We start from the raw sequence: 15,618 nt of genomic DNA on the forward strand, positions 1-15,618 counted from the left end.
CCTTTGGTGTAGGTTGCAGCCACTCGGGGACTCGTGTGGGGTCTCATCACTGCTCTGTGTTATGAGGTTTGGACTCTGGTGATTCTGGTGTCTGTGATTAGAGTGGTGGTGGTGGGGGGTGGTGGTGGGGGGGTGTCCTTACAGCATAAATCCCAATCACCACACTGCCTGGTTTTGTTTCTTTATCCTCGTTTAAGTGGTTGCTTGCTGAGTTTCATTGAGATGTATTTTGAAAGGCTTTGGAAATGTCTTCACATATGTGCACACAACTGCACACAAAAAAAGGGGGCTAATCAGAAGAACACCAGGTGACAGGTGTCTCCAGCACACCAGTCAATACATTCATGAGGACCTGGGTCTATACAAGTTTGTTTCCCCAGTTTGGCACGGAAGAGCTCAACTTACCTGCACTGAACAGTTACTTCAGCTAAATATTTTAAAATCTTATTTTGATCAACAATCTGTTCAAATATTTAGACGTCTACATACCTTCGATCATGTAGTTGATATCAACTAATGGTATTAAAAGAAAGTAGTAAGTTGCATCACCTTTCTTGCTCCATCCTCATCCTCATGGTCTCCTCCTCCGACACCTGCGTCTCCTCCGGCCTCCACTTACTGGAGCCTTTACGATCAATCTTCTCCCCCGGCCGCTCATCCTTTCGGTGCTTCCCAAACCTGGAGCAACAAAAGCATAAACAATTAATATCCGCTGCTACATTAATGTTACTACTCTTCACTGTAATGCTCGTTTTGTTTTGGTCCTGTAATCAAATGAGTCTTCTTCACAAGTTGATACTGTAGTTGCATGACTAGACAAAGTTAGAGGTGGTGGTGCTGCTGCAGGAAAATCTTAATCAGCTAATGTGATGCAAAATAGTTCTGAGACAGAGACGTGCCAGAACGTTGACAATAACCCAAATTCTACAAATCTGGCAAAATGTCTGATCACAAAAACAGCCCGCAGCTATGACTTAACAGTCAATCAAGCCCACAAATGAAGCATTTGAAAAGTACTTCTCACAATTCAAACCCAATTCAGTTCTTTTTAAAGTTGTGGCGAAGGCGTAGATGCAGCCCATCACAGTAATTATATTCATGGGGAGGGAGTGACGCTTAACAAAATAGGAGGCACTGCAAAGATATTTCAGCTTGATTGACTCAGTATAAAGCTGCAGCCTGTTGAAGAAATGACTTTGGCAGCGCGCTCGCTTCTACAATGAACCGCCGTGATTATTCACAGGGAAATTGGTCCGCAGAGAATATCTACGACTTCGAAAGAGACAGCGCTAAGGAAAAAAAACCAAAGAGGTGTGTCAGTGTGTTAATGAAAGAGGTGGAAGACAGTGAACGAGAGGAAAAAAATGAACACGCACAAGAGAAACTTGTTGAATGAACCGTTAAGACTAAAAACTAAACTATGGCAAAGTACATAAAGACTACATTAAAAAGGACTGTGTGTGTGTGTGTGTGTGTCTGTGAAAGCTTCAGAAGAAAGAGGGAATACTCACAGGATCAAAAGAAAACCAAAAGAAGTGAAAACCCCAAAAGCGGAGCGCGCTTAAAGAATAAAGAGAAAGTTTAAATTGCCCAAATGTAAGTAAAAAAAAGAGAATGAAGAAAAACACTGAGATGAGAGGTGTGTGAATCTGTGGTTTGCATGGAAATCAATACAGAAGAAAGAACTGAAAACAATGAAAGTAAATACAAAAGTAAATCGATAAGAGAAGAACAAGAAGAACCAACAAAAACAAGCAAATGAACTTGCACAGAGATGAGAGAGTGTAGGAGTGAGTTTAACACCGCACAATAAAAGAGAAAGAAGAACGTGGCAGTGCATGGGGGAACAGGTGAGAGAGGAAAAACAAATGAATGCAGGCCTGAGAGGAAAATGCAAAATTAAATAAAAGTCATTTGAATTGTGTAATTCTCTCTGTGGAAAAATAAAATAAATGCTAAAAATCTGGACATGAAAACAAATGAGGATAATAAGTTTATGGTAATTATTCACTGATGTCAATCAAAGATCACATAAAAAAAAATAAAAAATGGTTACAACTTAACTTTCCATCACTTTTTTTTAGGAGTCACCAATATATTGTTAATATTTATATAAATGTGCTGGCAGATGTGCCACATCATGTCACTTGCAATAATACCGGCATAAATTTTTATGTTATATAAAAATGTCACGCTTTAGTGAGGCCATGTGTTTGCATTCCTTTGTGAGCACAACAAAGAGACAAGAGTCGTGTGTCGGCCTCCTGTGATGATTTAGCACCTTAAACAAAGGGGAGCCACTTCAGCAACCTCCAACAAAGCACAGCACTTCATGCATTCCCAACAAAGGTGGAAACAAACGTGTTTCACCACCAAAGAACACACAGTTGGATACGACCAGGCTACCACGGCAGGCGAGGAGGAGATACGAGCAGCTGGTGATGTGCAACCCAAAAGTAAACAAATTATTCAACCAAGCATCACCGGAGCGCCCGAGAGCTGCACTCATACAGAAGAAGGGCTTTAAGCAGCTGGCTAAAAAAGCCCGACCCATGATGCAACATCCCAGATAGAAAAGAGCTTTCAGTTTCATTGCATCACAATATTGTGCGTCTCCTTAAGAGTTACAATGGTAAGTTACTTTAGTTACTGTAAAACTAAACAGTTAATCAGTTATTTTACACATTTACTTAAAATGTAAAAGGAAAGGCTACTAATGTGCCCATATTTGACTTATGCTGTGTCACTATAATGCTGCTACTGCTGCTGGCTCCTTGTTTCAACAGATTCACATTTCAAATCAGGAAGCGTGTCATCAATAACAGTAGGTGAGCAGGAAAAGAAGGATGAAAAATACCCTTTACTTATAAACACGATCTCATCATGTGCTTGGAACTTGTCAAACTGGGCTAATGCTTGTGAAGTTAATCCACAAACTTCCTCCATGAAATAAGTAATTATTTATATATATATATATATATATATATATATATATATATATATATATATATATATATATATATATATATATATATATATATATTTTTTTTTTTAAAAAGCTTTTTTAACAATAAAATAATGCACTAAGCTGGGATCTGAGGGACCGGCCATGCAGCACGGCTGCTGCTTTGAGTTCGGCCCGTGTTGCATATTGCACGCTTGTTTCCTGTCATCTCTTTACCATCCAATATCCATTACAGACCAAAAAAAAAAAAAAGCCTCACAAATTAGTTTTTCCATTCACACACTGTCTACACAACTTCCCCATTATTCCTTGAATGGCACGCCAAGTACTAACCCACTAAGACAACATGTACTGATGCCATGAAGTGTACAAGACAAACAGAAAAGCCAAGAGACAGAAGTGAGGAGGAATAAATGCGGCTGGGAGGAGGAGGGGCACAGACTAAGGGCCATTACTTGATTAATTTAACTGCGGCTGTCTGAAATGCTCAGAGTGACAGCCCGCCGCTAATGCTAAGAGCAGGAGTGATCTATCACGACGAGAGATGGTTGACACTTTCTCCACACCACTAACTTTCATTAACAGCCCCTTTAAAAAACAGCACTGACATACACGCACACACGCACGCACAAAACACCCGCACGCTGTGATTTATGACTGAAAAGGAAAACTTTGAGGAGGAGACAGAGTATTAACCATGACACCAGGGCTTTTAATAATCTTATATTCCAGGCACAGTTAGGCCCGCTTCGTCTTGTGAGTGCAACAGCATCGATAAAGAGGCTTTGACTGGTTTGAAAGGATCGCTTCAAAATGTCAGGGACTGAGCTGATTCAATTCAGCAGACCACCCGTGTGTCACAGTTAATCCTTTTAATAGCACAAAAAGGGAAAACAAGTTTTTTTGGTAGTGTGGTGCACAGTTTTTGGGGACTTGCGTAATCAGATGTGCGTGAGCAGCAACTTTAATTGCAAAGTAACTTGTTTTAGATTTCCGTGGGGCAGAGACGCACCATCAACAAGACGGACTTTACTTGCCCGGTGATTTTACTGAAGATAAACTAATTCCACAGACAGGTAACGCTCACTCACTGGCCGTGGACACAGATGGGATAAAGATAACATGAATACCCATGAAGCTGAGGCGTAGCTTTACTGTTCAGAAAGCAAAGATTGTGTCTTCTGTCACCCCGAGGCCACCTTTAAATTTTTTGCTGCACTGGTTTTAAGAATCTCTCCAGTAATCGCTACAGTTTCCATCAATCCAGCATTTTTTTTTCTGCTGTGAAATTAGCAAAATAAATTCATGTCTGCACAGGAGCCGTTTCATCTGCACTCTTCAGTCATTTGTCTCAATGATGGAGCTGTTACACAGTTTTAAAATATTTTAATCAATCCAGCTGTATGCTGAGTCTGCAGACTGGCTCACATTTGTCTTGTACTACACATAGATAAACCATAAACTACATATAATGATCGATGGAGCAACGAAGATGTCTCCCAGTGGTTTGTAGACTCTACATCCTGAAGTTTGATTTTAGCTCCATTTGGCCGATCTTAGTTTTACTTCTGCTTTAAAGTTGAGCGTTTTAACATGAGAGTTTATGGGAATAAGCTCACTTTTTCATCCTGCATTAGTTTCATGTTATTAGTCTTTGAGGTTGCAGTGTGGGAAAAATGGGATCTAAACTGTATTTGAAACTGATTTTAATCCAGTTTAAGAGTGTAAACACACTCACTGTGTTGTAGTCACTGACCAATGCCCAATTTCTTGTGACCTACTCCCAAAAGCTTTACTTGAAAGCACTGAAAATGCTGCTGCTGCTTTCTTAACTCTACTCATGCAGTTGGTGTAGTGTTGCAAGGTTGAATGTCTTAATTTGCAGGAACACCTGGCACTACACTCAGTACATCACAATGAGCACAATATTAACTGCAGCTAACACTGTAAGGATCATAATTATTAGCATTTTCTCTTGCGGAGAGCAAAATAACAGAGCATGATGCATTGCCGTCCTTTCATCCTTGACTAATCTTTCCTCGTCGCTGTTCAAGCCATCTCCAAGTTCAACCCTGCTTCACTTACTCGCACACAGACAAGCACTAAAAACCGCTGCAAATTTAGTGTAACCCACAAATTTCTGGGCAATGACCATGTTTGCAGATGCCAAGCCCATAGTCTGGGAGTCGCTTCTGTGTCCAAGTGATGATCAGAGAGGAGAGAGAGAAAGAGGGGAGGGAGGGCTACAGTTGGCAGACTACACTGTTGGCAGAGGCTGATGGTGATGCTTTGATTGGGACCGAGTGTGAGGCCTTCGAGACATGAGAGGGTCAGGCAGTGGCAACTCTGTTGATCTCACACACACACACACACACACACACACACACACACACACACACACACACACACACGTGCGTGCACACACAAACACGCGGTCCTCCAACTTCTAAGGGTCTCCCACTCCTGATCCACCCCTCCTACATGCCAACACATCAAAGTGTGAGCTCCCTGACACTCGTGCATCATAAAAACCTTCCCTCACAAACGCTGCGTCGCTCAAACACACGACACTCACCGGGAGCTCTTAACATGCTGTAGAGCCACTCTGGGGATCCAACTTGCTCACATCCCATTGCACAGTGTGACAGGGGCGCAACTTTATGCACTTTTAAAAAACTATGCCATTGTTGTCAGTGCACCCAGCCTTTGCCTTAAGTTTCATCATGACGTGTTGACACTGACAAATGCAACATGCAAATTCTGACCCCCCCACCTCCTTCCCTTTTAGTAACATACTTGCTGCTAAATGTTCACTGCTGTGGTGTTCACTAAACTGTAGGTCCCACAAATCACCTTTCACTCACACAGTGTGGGTGTTAATGCGACTCGTTTTTCCTTTGTTTTTCCTCTCGATGCTCCTTTTAGAATCTGCTTGCAGTGTTTTCTTGTTCTTTTTTCATTGCAAAAAAAAAAAAAAAAAAAGTACAAAAGCTACACTACACACTTTATATCCAGATTGGGTCTCCACCAGTTTAATTTCTCTAAATAAACAAACAGTGATGTAAATAATACACTACTGATTTTCATCTTTGCTACAACACTTTCTTTCCCAATACTATGAATTATAAAAGGTCCCACAACCTGAGCATTAAATGACGTAAAATGAATTTATAGCTTCGATAAGGCAAGACTTGAACTTCTTTAGGTGCTGGCTTTAACTTTAAGTTGGTTCATTACTACTGATGCAATACTTTTTGGGATGTGTCCCTTAGATTGAGTATGAGGTCCAGACCACCCACACACACACACACCCACACACACACCCACACACACACTCACACACACAGACACACACAGACACACACACACACACACACACACACACACACACACACACACACACACACACACACACACACACACAGGCAGATGGATTGAATGTGTCTCACATCATTATTTTGGTGCATACAGCTGTCTCGGCCAGTAAACACTGCGCGCGGATCAAACAGGCAGACGGCGTCTTAATGGATCTGATCTGATGTGGGAAATATTGAGCCAATCAGAGCAGGACAACATTGATACTTTGACAATGTGCGCCAATCATTAACATATGGGAGGAGAAGAACAAAACTGAGTCTGAGTGTAAGAGAGTACAGAAGATTACTGCAGTGTGCAGCTGTCTGTGACCACAACTGTATGGATGAGTTTCCTTGTAAATTTAAATCCAAAATCCAGCATGTATTTCCAGATTGCACACCCCTATAAACCCCTGCATGTCAGCATTTACCAAGCACACTTCATTCATGTGTACATTCCCTACTAATTATTACAAGTTGTAGACAAGTGTGAATTATTCACAGTATTTGTTGATTTGTATCCCAGTGTAGTGTATGTATGTCTCTCACACACTCTTACTGCACTGTCTTCCCTTATTTACAGTATATGTGTAAACTCTCACCCACTGCACTCGCTTTTCTGTACTTTGCATAATATTCCTATTTATTCTGAGGATACATTCAGCATATTTTATAGTGCTACAGTGGATTGGTATTTCTGGACAGCATGATGCCCACAAAGGGCATAAAGTTTAATTTTTGTCAGTTCTTTTTCTGCTCCTGGCTCTGTATGATGTCACTGAGGGGATTTTCTCAATATGGTCATCTCAGCCACACATCCCCCTGTTTGCGAGGGGCAACCAATCAGAACAAAGCTGGCTTAAAGTGAGATTAAAGGAGCTTGGTTTAGGGGCTGCACCAAGTCCCAGTCGAAGATAAATAAGGATTAATTTAAACCTTAAATTATACAAGGCTACCTTAGTAGAGTCCAACAATAAAAATACGGAGCTGAAGATTCATATATTAGATCCATCTTGTCAAACTGATTTTTCTTTAACTTGACAAAATAATTTCAGCATTTAGAGTTGGCTCATCTAGCTAATTTCTGATTATTTATCATTCTTGGCATTTTAGATATTTCTGTTTAGTGCATTTTGTGTAAAGTTTGTTGTAATTTTTGTCAGCACTCTAATGTTAATTTTAGTGACTAAATCTTTTGCACTGTATATTTTAAATGATTCATATATAAAATTCCAAATACATGTTGACCTTTCACTGTTAAAATCCACCTCAAATCCATGGAATCTCCTTCCTTTCCCTTACAATATGGTAAAAGCTCTTTTTCCCCCTTTGCTTTGTATCAGAAGATTGCGTTTCTCTTTCACTACCTGTTGCACCAAACCCTGTCCTTATTTCTCACATATTTTCGTGATCTCCTCATCTCTGTGGACCTCATTATTTTCCTCCATCAAATATTGATAGTCTGTCTGATATACTCACTGTTTTCCCAGTCCGTGTCACTGTCACTTTGGTCTGAGTCACAGACAGATAAATTACTGCCAGGATCCAAAGCTTTCCAACAAATCAGATGAAAAGACCTGCAGACTAAATGACCTGTACACCAATAGTAATGAGGATTGGGATGGGAGTCTAATGAGAGTGAGTGTGTGTATGCCTTTGTGTTAAAGAAACATTTAGATATAAGAGAGCATAACAGTTGAAATATCAGAGGCTGAAAAGAAATTAATTAGAGGGAGATAAACCACAAAGGTCAAGTTGTCTGGGAGTCTAATTAAGGTTTTCTCAGACTATTTAGCAGCGCCACGGTTGTATAACAAGCTTGTCAATTGTCTCCATTACGTAGGTCTTTCACTTCCATCCAAGTGTTCCAAAAGTAAGACGAAATGTTACATCTGTCTGAAAAATAGAAAGTTCAGGTTGTCCATGTCTAGACCTGTAATGAATGATTTAGGGTTCTTGTTCTTTACACAGCAGACAGAACACAAAGCTCACTCAATAAGGCTGTATCAGTATCGATCACTGTAGCTCTGACACAAGCACTGATATTGAACTCTCACTGTGATTCTGTGAGGTACTCACTCTTAAAGGTATGGTGGTGGGGTAAAGGAAAAAACAAAAAAAAAAAAAGGTGGTATGCTTTTTCCACCCAAATAAAAACCCTTTTACGATAGAGTTTGTCTGCTGCACAATGCACTTCCAGCAACGCAAGATGACATGTGGACACACTGTGTGTTTAGGTCACTCAAAGTTGAAGTAGAACGCAAACTAGTAAAAATACTGAAGAAAAAAAATTGTACTAAAAAAGGCCTTTGAGTGAGGATTAGTGTTTGACTACATACATGCTCAAAGAAATAATTAAATATGTTTGCATATGTCAAAATCTTGACATTGCATTTAGAGAAATGCCTTGAAAATGTATTAGTGTAAAACCTAATGAGGACTTGTCTGCTTATTATTCACTTCAGAGGTTTTAAACCTTTACCTGAACATGTCCCCGAGGCCCTTCAGCATCCCCTTCTTGGGTTTTCCCTTGTCTTTCTCCTTCCCTCCCTCCGGCTTCTTCTTGTCCTTCCCTCCCTTGTCTTTGTCCTTCTTCTTCTCCTCTTTGGTGCGGTTTGTGCCATTGACCAGCGGCTTTTCTGTGCTGGACAGCGGGGTCTGGTCTGCTACTGTAGACACGGAGTCTCTCCCTGACCGTGAACTCTCCTCAGTGTCCTCCTCCACTACAGAGAGAGAGAGAAATAAAAACAAAAGAGGACAGGGGAAGAAGAATGGAGGAGGATGGAGAACGCGTTCTTGTTAACCAATGAACAGGTAGCTTTAAGGAGGATTGTAGCACATCTGAAAATCAATAACCTTAATAAATGAAAATCTATAAGTCATAAATGTGCAATTATGTCTAAGCACCAAGAGTCTAATACAATTTAAATGCATATTAGAAGAGCTTAAAGAGCTCTGCTCTACAATGAGACAGAAACCATTAGAGACCATTAGACACAGACTCATGGTGAAAGGTAACACATTTGTTCTATTTTATGACACTATGGTGTGTTATCTACCGAAATTAAATAATTTCATACTTTTGTAACACTTAAGTTATTGAACAGTTGAAGAGTCATTGCACAATCAGCACATCAGTTTAAAAATACCCAATATTGCCGTCTCAGTTCTGTTTATCATGTTATCCTATGTAACCTTTATTTAAATTCATTTAAACTGGGAACTGGGAGATTGCAGTTTAACACGTGAACAGATTTCCCAAAAGATGGAAGATCCTCTCACTCCTCATCTTAAGTTGCCCCTTAATGAAAGTGTGACACATCTGTTATCTGATACAGTGCCTTGCGAAAGTAGACTTAATTACACACAGGTGGATTTTATTTATCATCATCAGTCATTTGGGACAACACTGGATCACTCAGAGATCCTCACTGAACTTCTGGAGTGAGTTTGCTGCACTGAAAGTAAAGGGGCCGAATAATATTGCACGCCCCACTTTTCAGTTTTTTATTTGTTATCCAATAATTTTCATTCCACTTCACGATTGTGTCCCACTTGTTGTTGATTCTTCACAAAAAATTAAAATTTTATATCTTTATGTTTGAAGCCTGAAATGCGGCAAAAGGTTGAAAAGTTCAGGGGGGCCGAATACTTTCGCAAGGCACTGTACAGTACAGGTTATATCCGGACTCACCCATATTCAAGTCAATTCAATCCAGTCACCTCAAGGTGCTTTATAGTGTAAAGTACAATAATACAGAGAAAATCTCAACAATCAGGTGACCTCCTATAAGCAGCACTTGGTGACAGTGGGAAGGAAAAACCCCCTTTTAACAAGAAGAAACCTGCAGCAGAACCAGGCTTGGGGAGGGGCAGTCATCTGCTGCAACCGGTTGGAGGTGACATGCCATTGCAACAAGCAATGATAATATCAGCTGCCAGATATTGAGCTTTAGCCAGAATGCTGTCACTCCCATGCACAAGCATGAAAGCCACATGAAAATTTCAGGTTACTGACATTTCAATAACGACTCTTGCAGGGAATCATCATTGCTGCTGTTAGTGTGATTCAGCATCATTTTAGTAACCCATAATGCAATGTCACAGGCGTCATAAACATATCATTTCACGTGGCACGTTGCAGGTGAAAGTGTCTTGTTGAAGGTCCTCCTCCTGCCTGCTGGAGGGGGGGGGGTGCCTCAGTCATCGCGGGATTGAACCTGTGATGCTGCAAAAAGAGGCACAGTCTCTTTAAAAGTCAATAAGGAACATTTGACGCCTTACGTGTCTCCATGCCCTCGTCGTCTTCTTCCGTGGCGGCCGGTCGGTCATAGGATTTGTCGATGGCTGCTCTGAAGCTTTCATTACAGCCCCGCCCCCTGATGATACGAGGGCGGGGCCTGTGGAAGGGTACATCCCCGTTGAGGGTTACTTCTGCTACAGCTGTCTGGAGGCTCTCAAGAGAGCTGGACTTCTTTAGGCCCAGTGATGGTCCAACATCTTTTGTGGAAGAACCTGATGGAGATACAGTGGCACAGACTTAAACTAAATTTACAATTTTAAGGAGAATTTCTCCATCCTTGGTGGTGGCCTTATCTTCATTAATACTAATTAGTACTGTTTGCTGTAGTATGCCCTAGACTTGATTTCTATGCCTACATAAGAGACTACAAAGTTATTCATATAGCCAACATGCATCATCTTCATGTGGATTAAGGCAAAATATGTGCAGCAAAAATGTAGCATAAATAAAGAGGGCCTGGATGTAAACTTAAACGTCTTCACTTTTTGCCTGCTGTATTATTAAAATATGGAAAATAAATAAAATCAATGTCACTTTTACTGTTATGGCTTTGCTTTAAAATCATTTATTTATTATGATGCTGTTTTTTGTTTTTAAATAAAGTAGTTTTTCCCCACAGAACACACTGCCCCCGAGCTGCGCGAAATGCCTCGCTCAGCCTCGTCATCCTTTACTCATCCAGGTGTACCACGTCTGTATACTGCCTGCCTAGCAGCTATTCTGACACTTTCAAACAGCAAGCAGCTGACTCACAGTCTCCCATTATTCAAAAATACATCAGCCACGAGCAAAGAACACTACATTTTTTGGCTTTAGGAGTGATCACAAGACTGTTCATGCACTCCTGCCATCAGAGGACTGATGACCCAGTGGATTTCTTTCAATGGCAACGTCCCCACAAGAATACGAAATTAGAGTTGGTACATTAAGCAGCTATTGTGGCTCTATAAGGTTAATGCTATAATTAACTTTGATTGTATGCCCACGGTAATCAAAACAGTTGGGAACTTTAATGCTGTTTTGAAACTAACCAACAAAGACTGAGTGTGAGTTGCTTGGTTTTCATGTTGCATTTTGCACTAATATGTAACCTACATGACTCTCCTGGTTGTCCACACATCAGAAAGAAATGTTCGCAATCTAAGCAGTATTGGAAACACTGCCTGCTGTCTTGCATTCTATGTTAGATATAAGAGTCTCTTCTTTTTATGGGTCCTATTTTGCTTCAAATGTGAACAGCTGGAGTTTTGTCATAAGCCAACAGCTCTTAGAGAGCGGTGCCTGTAGTGGGGGGGGGGGCTGGCCCATAACCCGTGTTGCCTTGTTTTCTCTGGTCCTGCTGACCAGGCAATCTTTCTTCAGACAGAAGGTAAACAGAGTTGCTGTGGAAAATGCAAACCATTAAAAAAAAAGCTGAATCAAAGTACCAGAGGACAATATGGCACTTTTAAAATATTCTGAAGGACAATGAATGATGATGCAATGCAAAAGAAAGCAAAGCAAGAGTTACTGTATGTGACAGGATGACTTCAGAGGACAGATATAGAGGATGAGAGTGTTACTTTTCCCACCACAAATACTGACTAAGCAATGCCACACATATTTAACAACAACAACAACAGCACTTGCTGCCAATTCTAAATGACCAGCAACTAAAGCTGTCCAAGTATGACCTCAGACTCCTCCCAGTGTGTCTGCTTTGATTTTATGTAGCTGCAGTCCTGCTGTGGTACAGTACACGAGTTTCTTTTCTCACAGTCTGGGATTTATTCCAACCAACCAAATGATTCCCTCAAGGTGAACATCTACAGCAGCATCAGGACACAGAGTATGATGCTGCCAACAAAACACACAAGCCAAAGGAAAATTATATACAGTACATAAACAGCTGATGCAATATGTCCATTGTTGATTAAAGGCTTAATTTCTTGTAAACGCCAACAAAAACAGAGTTGATCCAAATAAATGAACATTGTACTAATGTGAGGTATCTTCTCAATTCAGTTTCGAAACAATGGCAGAGAAATAAAAACTAGGACTCATCCATCGAGGGGGGAGGCTGCTGTCACAGGGCGAGAGGTGGGCTATACCCCAGATAGGATGCCATTCATGCGGACATGCACACCTACAGTCAATTTAGAATCACCAATAACCTAATCCTATGCATGTTTTTTGACTGTGAGAGGAAGCTGGAGTTGCCAGTGAGAACCCACGCAGACATGTGGAGAACACACAGACTCCACACAGAAAGGCCCTAGACTGGATTCAAACCCATGACCTTCTTGCTGTGAGGCAACAGTGCTAACCGCTGCACCACCATGCCACCCCCCTTAAGAATCAGATAAATAAAAATTCTTTTTTTTTTTTTTTTAAGGAAAAAAAACAGTCAAAGTACTACTGTGCTGGAGAGTGACATAAGAAACACCTGGTTTACCTGAACATGAGCAGTCTCCTAAGGAACAATAAGCAATAATCTTTGACAACAATGCACCATAATCAAACCTGGCATTCTTGTTTCACTAAGAAGGAAGCATATCGATTGTGTGTGTGTGTGTGTGTGTGTGTGTGTGTGTGTGTGTGTGTGTGTGTGTGTGTGTGTGTGTGTACGCATGTGCAACACTGCCACTGACCGAGTACAGATTTCATTACAAGGTGTGACACTAAATGAAAATAACCATCAGCAAAATTGGAGAAACATGACAGTTTAATTAAACTAAGACTATTCCTACAGTGGTGCAGGTATAATTTTTGCTCCCATATGGCACCTTTCACAGGCTCAGAACATGTACGGTGAATAATAAATGTGGAGAAAAGATAAGGTGAGGAGGTTGGGAGGTAAATGAAATAGTCCCTAATCTCCTGGGTGGTGTCACTTCATAGCCAAGTGTACCAGGAGGCTGCAAAATACACAAGTCCTGACAGAATATCCAGAGTGTCACGGCACAGAAGCCTGAATGAAAGAGATAGGGTAGGAAAGAATAGCACAAAGTTTGGAGTAGAAGGAGGTGACATAAAAATAAATGCCAAAGACAGGAAGAAAACAAAGCAGTACGACAAGTCAGGAGATTCAGGGGGAGCATATAAAACTAGACAGAGCAAAAGTGTTCAGATTTTTAGTCTTCTTTAAAATGGGGAAAATGCTATATTATATATATATATATATATATATATATATATATATATATATATATATATATATATATATATATATATATATATAGTTTAAAAAAAAAAGTAGGCCGCATACTCACACTGACCCCCCCCCCCCCCCAAAAAAAAAAAAAAAAAAAACGCTGGAAAATTGAATACATGCAGAATGAACAAGCGTGTGGGTTAGCGGCCTCCCATTCATTCTCATCAGCCTGTCCTGTTCCCTTAACGTCTCACTGAGAGCCGGCCTGATAGGCTTTTCACGCTGCACACACCACTTTATTTAAAGGCTTTGCCCAGTGCCATTCACAAAAGTCACACTTCAGTGGGAGTCTTAAAAAAGAAAGAATAGTTTACACTGAGTTGGAGATCTGACAAATGGCATTTAGTCACAAACATGAAGAGAAAAAAAAAAAACTTTTTCTTTATAAGACTTGACTTTCATGTAACTTGGTGAGGACTTCTAAAATCTTATTCAGCTCAGCCACAGAGCCACTAAGAGCTGAGGACTTCTGGGAAAAAGAAAGAAAGAGTCTAGCATTTGTTTTTCAAGTATACAGAACACTAGTCACATGTTGGCAACCGGTGAGATTTAGATCATCATTGAAGGTGTGCTGAGACAGTCTACCTTATTTTTTTATAACATTATTTTACAAAGTTAAGCTTCAAGAGCCCTGAAACAACAAATGTAGCAGCAAGCTGGTCCAAAGAGATTCAAAACATGGGAACAGCAGCTTTATCAAACTGTCTGCATAAAGACAATCTGATGGCTTCGGATTTCACCGCCGCCGTCATGTCTTTGCAGCAAACAGTGTAATGCCATAGTTGGTTGGGTATTCCAAGGGATGCCCTTTTGTATATATTACAATATGTTAAAAGATTGGTGATTTCTAAGTAAAAAACTAGTGTCTTAAAATCTTCATATACCGCTCAAAAAAATTAAAGAAACACTTTGAAAACATATCAGATCTCAATGGGGAAAAAATAATGTTGATATCTAGACTGATATGGGATGAGTAATGTGTTAGGAACGAAAGGATGTTCTCTGTAGGGAACCTACAGAGGGCTGAATTCAAAGATACCCAAAAAACAAAGTGAAAAAATGGAGCTCAGCAGTTTTCATGCGCTTGTATGTATGCCTGATAACTTTAGGGCATGCTCCTAATGAGATACAGATGGTGTCCTGGGGGATCTCCGCCCAGATCTGGACCACGGCATCACCGAGATCCTGGACAGTCTGAGGTGGAAACTGTTTCAGCCACGTCGGATGGATCGAAACATAATGTCCCACAGGTGTTGTATTGGGTTTATGTGGGGAGAGCGTGGGGGCCAGTCAATGATATCAATTCCTTCATCCTTCAGGAACTGCCTTCATACTCTCACCACATGAGGCCGGGCATTGTCGTGCACCAGGAGGAACCCAGGACCCACTGCACCAGCATAGGGTCTGTCAATGGGTCCAAGGATGTCATCCCGATACCTAAAGGGAATCAGGGTGTTGTTACCTAGCCTGTAGAGATTTAAGCATCCCTCCAGGAATATGCCTCCCGAGACCACTAAACCGGTCATGCTGAATGATGTTACAACGAGCACATCGGTCTGCATGGCTTCTCCAGGCTTTTATGTCTGTCACTTGTGCTCAGGGTGAAACCTGCTCTCATTTGTGAAAAAGCACAGGGCGTCAGTGGCAATTTTGGTATTCTATGGCAAATCCTAACCAGGCTCCACGGTGCCGGGGAGTGACCACAGGGCCCAACAGAGGACGTTGGGTCCTCGGGCTCTGGCAGGGCTCATCCTGTTCCTCCTTGCACAAAGGAGCAGATACGGGTCCTGCTGATGGGTTA

At 41.0% G+C, this 15,618-nt stretch overlaps 1 protein-coding gene across 5 annotated transcripts in view; it reads right to left on the reverse strand.

Moving 5' to 3' along the window:
* Nucleotides 1–545: 545 nt before the first annotated feature.
* Nucleotides 546–15,618, reverse strand: part of pard3ab (par-3 family cell polarity regulator alpha, b) — a 188,165-nt gene continuing 173,092 nt past the window's right edge. For all 5 annotated transcript variants that reach the window (XM_030751153.1, XM_030751152.1, XM_030751151.1 and 2 more), the window contains 3 exons: nucleotides 10,606–10,836; nucleotides 8,804–9,044; nucleotides 546–678 (listed from right to left, as the gene is read on the reverse strand). In XM_030751153.1, coding sequence (XP_030607013.1) covers nucleotides 546–678; nucleotides 8,804–9,044; nucleotides 10,606–10,836 — 605 coding nt within the window. The remainder of the gene's footprint in view (nucleotides 679–8,803; nucleotides 9,045–10,605; nucleotides 10,837–15,618) is intronic.

The sequence above is a fragment of the Archocentrus centrarchus genome, chromosome 17 (genome assembly GCF_007364275.1).
Source record: "Archocentrus centrarchus isolate MPI-CPG fArcCen1 chromosome 17, fArcCen1, whole genome shotgun sequence".
NCBI classification, from domain to species: Eukaryota; Metazoa; Chordata; class Actinopteri; order Cichliformes; family Cichlidae; genus Archocentrus; species Archocentrus centrarchus.